The 9,861-nt window shown below is 37.8% G+C and overlaps 1 protein-coding gene across 1 annotated transcript; it reads left to right on the top strand.

The window, feature by feature from the left end:
* Positions 1,275-4,894, top strand: LOC109841461 (proline-rich protein 36-like). Its single transcript, XM_020410429.1, has 5 exons — positions 1,275-1,347; positions 1,462-1,519; positions 2,661-3,148; positions 3,240-3,317; positions 4,641-4,894. Exons 1-5 carry the CDS (start codon positions 1,275-1,277, stop codon positions 4,739-4,741), a joined length of 798 nt encoding a protein of 265 aa, XP_020266018.1. The 3' UTR covers positions 4,742-4,894.

Genomic DNA, 9,861 nt, shown 5'->3' with positions numbered 1-9,861 from the left:
TGTGATCGGGGACCTGTGATTTCGCATTGTATATTGCTTGACGCTTAGCGTATTAGGTTGAGAAGAAATATTTATTTTTAATTATTCTCCTTAATATAATACGTCACGGGCTTATTCACGTTCCGATTCTCCAGTATTTTGGGAAGCGGGGCATGACACCTATACATTATTGATTAAAAAGTAAATCTGAAACCTTAAAATGATAATGTTGAACAACTCCCTATTCCAAAAGAACAAAATCAACAACCTCAAGAACCAGTGCCATGCATTAAGGAGATCCACAAGAGAAAGAAGCAATGCTATTCCGGATGATTATATTGTATTTCTCCAAGAATATAAGAAAAACTATGTAATGTTGGAAGATGATCCATTCAACTTCCTTCAGGCCATGAAAAAGTTCCAATTCTCAAAAGTGGATTGATGCCATGAATAAAGAGTACAAGTCTTTGCAAGACAATAAGGTTTGGAAACTTGTCTCATTGTCAGAAGGTGCAAAGCCAATTGGTTATAAATAGATTTTTTAAAATCAAGCAGGATGTAAATGGTAATGTGAAGAGGTATAAGGCACGTCTTGCGGTTAAAGTCTATACTCAAAAGGAACACATTGATTATATATAGTCTTTCTCTCCTTTTCATCAAAAGACTCTTTTAGAACATCATGACGCTTGTAGCTCATTTTGATATTGAGTTACATCAGATGGATGTTAAGACTGTATTTCTTAATGGTGACATTGATGAGATGATTTATTTGGTACAACCAGAAAACTTTGTGTCAGGAGACCCGAAGAATATGGCTAGCAAATTAAGAAAATCCATTTATGGACTCAAGCAAGCTCCTCGTCAATGGTATTACAAGTTTCAACAAATAATTATCTCATTTAGTTTTGATATGAATATTGTTGATGACTATGTATATCATAAGTTCAGTAGGAGTAAGTATATTTTCCTGGTTTTGTATGTCGATGACATATTGCTTGCCACTAATGATATAGGCATATTGCACGAAACCAAAAGATTTCTTTCAAAGATTTTTAAGATGAAAGATCTTGGGGACGCCTCTTTTATATTAGGAATCCAGATACATCGAGATCGTTCTCGAGATGAAAGATCTTGGGGACGCCTCTTTTATATTAGGAATCCAGATACATCGAGATCGTTCTCGAGGTATTCTTGGATTATCACAAAAGAGCTATATCCTACATCGAGATCGTTCTCGAGGTATTCTTGGATTATCACAAAAGAGCTATATCGATAAAGTACTCAAAAAGTTTGGCATGCAAGGTTGCAGAACAGGTGACACTCCTGTTGCTAAAGGATATAAGTTTAGCCTCAATCAGTGCCCTAAAGGTAACCTTAAAATTCAGAAAATGCAGAATATTTCTTATGCTTCGGCTGTAGAAAGTCTAATATATGCTCAGGTGTGTACCCGTTTGGATATTGCGTATATTGTTGGGATGTTAGGCAGATACTTAAGCAACACTGGTATTGATCACTGGATAATAGTCAAAAGGGTTATGAGGTATCTTCAGAAAATAAAAGATTATATACTCACATATAGAAAATCAGATCAGCTGGAGGTCATTAGTGTAATGACCGTAAATTTTTAATACGGGTTTAAATAATTTTCTGGTATTTAAATATTAAATATTATTTTTCTAAAGGAGTATTTGTATTTTCCCTACTCTAGAATTCTCTACGATTTAAAATACGATATTATATTATTTTAATAGTTTTGTTAATTATAAATTTAATTGTTTCTGTAAAATTTTTTAATTAATAGTTAATTATTCATTATTGTTATTGTTATTATTATTTTGACCATAAATTTTAATATCTATTTGAATAAATTTTCTGGTATTTTAATTTTTTAAATTTTATTTTTATTTAAAGGGGTATTTTTTCCTGTGTTTTTCTCTGCGGTGTTTCACTCTGTATCTCTCTCTCTCTCCATCTCTCTCATTCTCATTCTCCCTCTCTCCCTACCCCACTTTCCCTAAAACCCTCCCCCATGTTTCCCGCACACCCCAACCTCGTGATTCTCCCACTCCTCAAAAGAACCCCGAATTCATCTCTCTCCCTCTCGTTTTCAACTCTCTCTCTCGTTCTCTTCTCCCACGAGATTCTCTCTCCCCTCCTCAAAAATCTCCACTCCTTCTCTTTCACTCTCATTTTCTCTCTCTTTCTCACACTCAGCTCACATTTCTCTCTCCGTGCTCTCTCTCTCTCTGACACTCTCTCATCAAGCAAACCCAAGAAGCCTACTTCCTCAACCACCGCCATCATCTCTCCGCCCCTCCTCATCGCAACTCCAGCCTCTCCCCCATCACTCGAGCTCCCGACGGACCAGCGAGCACCAGCCAAGCTCCCGACCAAAAACACCGCCACCGCAAGCTCCGCCCAGCCTTGAGCTCCGCGCAACCTCCTCCACTTCAGCCCGCCGACCATCATCTCCCCCTCCCAGGCAAGGCTCCCGTCGCCGCCTGAGACCCGCGCGTTTCCAGCTCGCCGCCGCGAGCTCCGACGTCGCACCTCCGCTCCAAGACGCCGCTCGCCGCTGCTCCCCTGAGTTCGCCGCCGCCCTGAGCTCTTCGCCGCCATCGTCGAGCTCCCCCAGCTCGACCACCCCGAGCTCACTGCCCCTCTCCCCTCTCCGCTGTCAGCCGCCAACACTCTATCACCAGCTCCTCCACCTCCCTCTCCGCTCAAACCGCGCCCCTGATCGCCGTCACGAGCTCCGACGAGCTCCAGCAGCCGAACCTCCTCTTGCAGCCACTCAGACCGCCACCCCACCTCGTCATCGCTGCCTTTACCCTCGCCGCAGCTCCGCCGCTGCCCGACCCAACCGCAGACCCCTCCTCCCCCTGCCCACAACACCAACTCCACCCCTCGCCTCGCTGCAGCTCCTCCGCTGCGCCGACGGAAACCACCTCGCCGAGCCCAATCCCCGTCGCCGCTCGTCGTCACCCCCTCCCACCTCCGGCGAACCCGCACAGCGGGAAGAAGTTCCGAACAGCGAGCCGAATCAGTGAGTTCGCTGCAGAAAACTGCAGTTCGGAGCCGACTTCGCACGCGTTTTTCGGTCAACTCCGACCTCCGTTCCTGTCGATTCCTTCGCCGGTACGTAGCCCTTCGTGTTGTCTATCACACGGTATATTTCTTTCACTTGGGCTACCTATCTACACCTCATTATACTCGTTTGAATATTGCACGTCGCATTAACACTCAAATTGTAATTTTAGCCGTCGATTCCGCGAAACTCGTCGTAACGCTGTGCAATCACCCCGACGACCCCCACTACGGTCCACGATATACCCGAGGCAAGATCCCACTTGCTTATGTCTGAATTTTATATTTTTATGAGTTATCTGTAATTTTAGATCTGATATATTTATCTGCGTGGGATTGTTTGATGAATAATATTAGATAAATCGTCATTATGTGATAAATAGTATTTTCAAAATAATTATGATAAATTAAAAGAATTTATTTTGACAACTGAATTATTTTTTGGATAATTATATTAATTAAAAAGAATTTATTTAAGAACGAAATTATTTTAGAAAAATTATAATAATTTAAAAGGAATTATCGGGGAAAAAGAATTATTTTAGAATAATCATATTAATTTTTAGAAATTATCTTGTGGAAGAAATTATTTTAGAATGATAGATATTTTTAAAAAGAAATTATTTGGGAAAATAGAATATTTTGAATTAATGAGAATTTATCTTGTCTTTGAATTTATGAATTTTATTATTTAAAAGATTATTTTTAGAATTATTATAATGAGAAAAGAATTTATTTTAGAAAAAAAAGAATTATTTTGAAGTAAATAAATTATTATTTCAGAAGATTATTTTAGAACAATTTTATGATTCAAATTCTTAATTTTGATTATCTGATATGCTATGATATTATGATTAGCTGCATTGATTGTTCCTTGTTGTGATTGAGAATCGTTATGAGTTTATGACTACAGTGACCTGTGTGACATGAATAAGACCTAGAGACTTGTGTGTTGTTGACTTAGCAAAACGAGAAGAGTTGGGATGGGGAAGTCCGTGTTTATGTGATCGGATAAGACTGTTGATGTATCTTCCAGGCTCGCCCCATGATCTTGTGTAGCATTGGGGTTGGTTTGTTGGGTCAAAGTGAAGCTTGTGTAGTCACTTTGGTCCGTGATCTTGACATTCACCCGAGTTTAGCTTGAGTTCGGACCAGGCTGAAATCGGATTGCTCATACGTAGATCGGGATTAATATTTAATTATCTACAATTTGAGACTATGGTATATACATGAGGGTTTCCTTGTTTGGATTATTTCGCTCGACGTACTACGTCTCTTGTTGTAGATTTTTAAGTATTAATTTCATCTAGTGTATGACTATGTACTTGGATGATTATTCTGATCGCTAGCGACATGATCGACTTGTTACTTGGTTAATTTCCTTAGATTTATTCTGATTATTCTATTTTCTAATAGTAAATTATATTTAGATTATTAGTATTTTAGTTGCATGTTTCCATTTTTTTTATTACCATTATTGCATTGGTCGCACGACCGTTTCTATTCTTCCTTTTGGGATCTTGCCGTGCGCCATGCACGCTGACGTACTCCTTTCCTCTTGGGATGTACGTCAGATTTGGAGGACGGACAGCTACAGTTCGGAGTAGTACAGGAGCCAGAGGATCCTCCGCAGGAAGGCTTTGCAGATGGAGCAGAAGAACAAGTCGAAGCTTAGTTACCTCTTTACTTAGCTGATGATCCTAGTTTACTTTCCAGTACTTTTATTTTCGTTGGTCGATGTACTATTTTTATATTCCCCAGTATTCAGATAGTTTTGTATAAGGGCATGTTTAGCCCGAATATTATGTCTGGATGATCATTACAGTTGTGATATGTATCTTTTGGTTCTGAGTTGTTTATTATATTCTCGCCACTGTGATCGGGGACCTGTGCCTTCGCTTTATATTTGCTTGACGCTTAGCGTATTAGATTGAGCAGAAGGGGTCTAGTACTTATTTCTACTCAACCTAATACGTCGCGGTATTAGATTGAGCAGAAGGGGTCTAGTACTTATTTCTACTCAACCTAATACGTCGCGGGCTTGTTCACATTCCGATTCCCTGGTATTTTGGGAAGCGGAGTGTGACAATTAGGTACTCTGATTTTGATTTTGCTGGATGCCAAAATAGCAGAATGTATACATCAGACTACATTTATATGTTAGCAGGAGGAGCTATATTATGAAAAAGTGTCAAACAGACACTTGTAGCTTCATCCACTATGGCAGCAGAGTTTGTAGCTTGCTTTGAGGCATCCAATCATGGAATATGGTTACAAAATTTTATCACTGGACTACACATTCTAAATAATATTGAAACTCTTCATTAGCCTGTAAATTAAGATAAAATATGTTATTAGTGATATTGTTTGCGTCAAAAGTTGGTTTTGTCATGGAATTCATTATATCTTCAGTCGATTACAATAAATTCAAAGAAATAGTCTTTTTATAAGACCTCTTTTACACAACAAAATGAAAATTACAACTCTTGGGAAACAAACGCAGGATCGTTGTTTGGATCACTGCTTGCGTGGAATCTTTGCCTGTGCCGGGGGTGTGTTAGCCCGTGGACCACCAAATCACAGATTCTGATCGAATCGTGAGGAGTTTATGATTCTGACTTCGTTTATCGAAGTGAGAACTTGAAACGATATCTTATCAAGGTAAGATAGTCGTTCTTCTTGAAATCAAGTCAAAGCCTGAATATCAAGGAGTTACAGAAGCTCGAGTACTCTGCCCTCTCTGCTCTGAAATCAGCCTGTGGATGCTCTCTGATCAGCCTCCTTCAAAAATGGCCTTCGGGGGGTATTTATAACCCATAGGAACAGTTGGCGGAAAAAAATACTGTCTCGTGAACAGTAACCGTCTGGCAGTTTTTGTTGTAACTGCCTTCCCACGTTTTCAAACTTCGTTATTTTGGCAGTTGTCAACGTGATTCTCGCCCACAACGTTTCCCATGTTCTTTGGCAGTTAATTGGCACGTGTCGGCGGTTTATAAAACAGTTTCCGAGCCTTTGAGAACTGTCTCGCACGGAGAGACAGTAAACACTGTCTCGCGCGGAGAGACAGTAAATACTGTCTCGCGCGGAGAGACAGTAAACACTGTCTCGCGCGGAGAGACAGTAAACACTGTCTCGCGCGGAGAGACAGTAAACACTGTCTCGCGCGGAGAGACAGTAAACACTGTACGACGTTTCCCATGTTCTTTGGCAGTTATAGTGACCGTGTCGGCGGTTTATAAAATAGTTTCTGAGCCAGTGAGAACTGTCTCGCGCGGAGAGACAGTAAACACTGTCTCGCGCGGAGAGACAGTAAAGACTGTCTTTTTTCTTTGATTTTTTGATGATCTCCTCTTGAGCTGTATTTGGATATCTATTAGCATTTTTTGACGCCTACAGATATATTTATCCAACTAAGATAGATAATGAGGATATAAAAATATAATAAAATGTTATGATCATATTGACATATAATTTCGTGAATACTATATAAAACCCCAAAAGTTTGAATAAATTATGATAAATAGTAATAAGTATGTTATATGGTTATAAATAGCATATTTATATGCTTGAGTATGCTAGGGATTGATTTGAGATCAATCTAATGTATATATGTGAGTATAGATGAGAAACATGCATAAAATCATGCACAAACCTGAAACTGAGTTGTTAGTAGTCGACTACTACTCAGAGTAGTCGACTAGTAAGGTCGTTAGTCAACTAATGAAGGCATTAGTCAACTAATCAGACTATTTCTAGATTTCTTTTAGATTTCGGATCGGATTCGTTTTGTTTCGAACCCAATTGTATATATGCGTATATATACTCATTTTAAAGTTCTTTTTACCCTCTTTCACGTGAGATGTACACCATCCACCTTCCTCCTCAAACTCTAACCCTAATTTGTGAGTTTTGGGAGAGTTTTGAGGCATTTGTCGAGAGGAAGACGGAGTTTGGTGATCGTGGTTCAAGAGGAATCTTGCAAACACATGGTTGAGGAGTTCAACAGCACCTTGAGGCAAGATCATCTTCATCTAAACCCGCACCCTTAGTAATTTAATATTTAATATGTTTAAATCAATGTTTTGCATGTTTATTCATAGTTACATGTGATAAAAGGTAGCTTTTTTATAATAGATCTTTAACCCACGATAGATCTGACGTTTTTACTTGATGTTTACATTAGAAGCATGATCATAATAATTAGGGTTAATGATAATTTCATTTTTAATTTATTAATTAAGTTTAACCCATGTGCAAACCCTAGTTTGTTAATTTATCGAGTTTTTCGTGTAAATTAATCATGCTTAAACGCTAGATTGTAAGATCACAATGATATGAACGTATTTTAAACAAGCTTATCTCTGTTCAATGTTAGTTATAACCTTGTCCAAGTTAATCATGTGAAAATTAATGTTTTTTATGTGAGAATTTGAATAATTATGAAGTTAAACCCTAATCAGCGATTAATCCAAAAGTTAAATCATGTGAACTAATCTCTGGTTGTAAATTTCAGAAGACTAAAACCTTTTTCCTATGTTCCATGTAATTTGAATCAGTTTTGTTTAAGGAATAATCGCAAAAACATCAAAACCTGAGAAACAAAAATTTGTTTAACACAGAGTAGTCAACTAATAACATGTATAGTCGACTACTCCTTTCCTGGTGCGACTCATAGAAACGTTTTCATAGCAGAGTAGTCAACTAATGTTCATATTAGTCGACTACTCACAATCAGTCTAATTTTTCAGATTCTGGATGGACTCAGAGTAGTCGACTACTAAGTGAAGTAGTCGACTACTAAAGCTGTTTTCTGAGTTTGTGTTTTGTATCTATTTGAGATGTGTTCGCGGGGTTCGAGCCGCACTTCTTTACATGTAGATTCACAAATATATAAGTACAATGTCGGTGCACACACATGAGTATCCCACAGGGGAATATATCAATTGTTGGGTTGTTTATTGTTCATACAATCGTTGGATATCGTTGATGAGCACAGCTCAATACTATATGGGATAGTGCATAGATATACCAGATTTATATAGTTAATACATAAGATAAATATCGTTGATGAGCTCAGTTTAGTACTACGTGGGGTAGTGCGTCGATATTCTATTTGTACATGCCATTGAGTCAGGTTTGGATGCTTTGTCTAGTAGTCCGTCCGCACGAGGGTGCGATGTGGTTTGTGAGCCATCTTTTTGGATACCTATATGGTAGGTCGTCCCACACTCATATTACGCACTGAGATCGTGATGAGACTAATGAGCCGTGTACACTGTTTAGGATACCTACAGGGTAGTCCGTTGCACATGATGATGCTAAGTTTCAGAATCTTACAAAGAGTTGCCCTGAGATAGCTAATTGATAGCCTGAGTCTTTGGTAGATGCCATCTATGAATATGACTCATCATTGAGATATATGACCAAGATACTTTACTTTTGAAAGTATACAGGTTTATATATTGGTATTTATTCTATCTCCCCAATGATAGTGGAGGATAATATAAATACAATGTATTGATGTTTTTATTTCCTTTATTGCTTTCTTTATGCCTTAGTTGGGATTAACGATTTTCGATTCACAATTTGAGACATATGGTATATACATGAGGATTTTCTTGTTTGGATTATTTCGCTCAACGTACCAGTTTCGTGTTGTGGATTTCTAATTATTAATTTCATTCAGTTCGTATACTCTTAGTTCGGTATTAATATTTAGATATCTATAATTTAAGACATATGGTATATACATGAGGGTTTCCTTATTTAGATTATTTCGATCGACGTACTATGTCTCATGTTATAGGTTTCTAAATATTAATTCCACTTAGATATACAAGAAAAATAATCTAGTTAGACTATGCTTATAGATAGAGCCTCCACTCCATCTAGTAGTCCTTCCCTTGGGGGCGGATGAATGTGATCTTGCTGTAGCGTTCTGACGCTCTTTATGTGGTTTTTTTTTGTTATTTTCTCTTCTTTCAGGTAGTACAGAGGTTCGGAGAGCCGCAGGATGACAGAGTTCTTACATAGTCGCCGTCATATGAGTTATTAGTAGAGGCTCCACAGTAGATTTTTGTAATTTTATTAAGACTTTAGAGTTTTATTTCATATTGTAAAGGCAGTGTGCCTTAGTACGATTTTCAGTTGATTCATGTTGAGACATTTTTATTCTTCCATATATCAGATGTATTATAGTGAGGCATGATTTTATTTATGAGATATCTCTTTCCATATCATGTCTATTACGTTTACTTCTCTATTTTGTCTGTTTTGTACCTATACTTCTTTTAATTCTACTAGAGGATATTACTATGATTGCAGAAACATGTTATTACACAGTGTGGGTGCATGACAGGTTTGACATCTCTGAGTTCACCTTGGACTGCAGCCTTATGTGAAATTAGGGGCGTCACATACAAAAATTCAAAATTTCATGACCTGTAACCCATGATTTTTATCATTTTTAGTCATTTCTATTAGGACTCATGTGGTGAGCCTAATTCTGTAATCTTGTTTTGATGATTTAACAAACAATTTTTAACTATGTATTTCAAATGAAGCTATAATCAAGTCAAAGATTCAAGAGAGCAAGCTTCTCATATTTCACTTGGGTATATTAGTATAAGTCTTATATATATATATTGTGTGCAAATTCTTCAAACTCAATATTACACACACATATTTATGATTTTTCTCAAAACATAGGTGTTTTTATGTAAATACTATATTAGTATATTATGGACTAAACAATCATTATAGACATCTTTCCATTAAGTCCATAAAAATATTTCA

Source organism: Asparagus officinalis, chromosome 5 (genome assembly GCF_001876935.1).
Source record: "Asparagus officinalis chromosome 5, Aspof.V1, whole genome shotgun sequence".
NCBI lineage: Eukaryota > Viridiplantae > Streptophyta > Magnoliopsida > Asparagales > Asparagaceae > Asparagus > Asparagus officinalis.
Note: the sequence above shows the minus strand (reverse complement) of the source record. Positions and strands in the feature narration are given on the sequence as shown.

Excerpts from the sequence above, each read along its gene's own strand:
- LOC109841461 (XM_020410429.1), top strand. The coding sequence starts at position 1,275 with ATGCAAGGTTGCAGAACAGGTGACACTCCTGTTGCTAAAGGATATAAG. Across the intron at positions 1,348-1,461 it reads CCTCAATCAGTGCCCTAAAG|GCAGATACTTAAGCAACACT; the intron begins GTAACCTTAAAA and ends TTGGGATGTTAG. Across the intron at positions 3,149-3,239 it reads TTCGTGTTGTCTATCACACG|CCGTCGATTCCGCGAAACTC; the intron begins GTATATTTCTTT and ends TTGTAATTTTAG.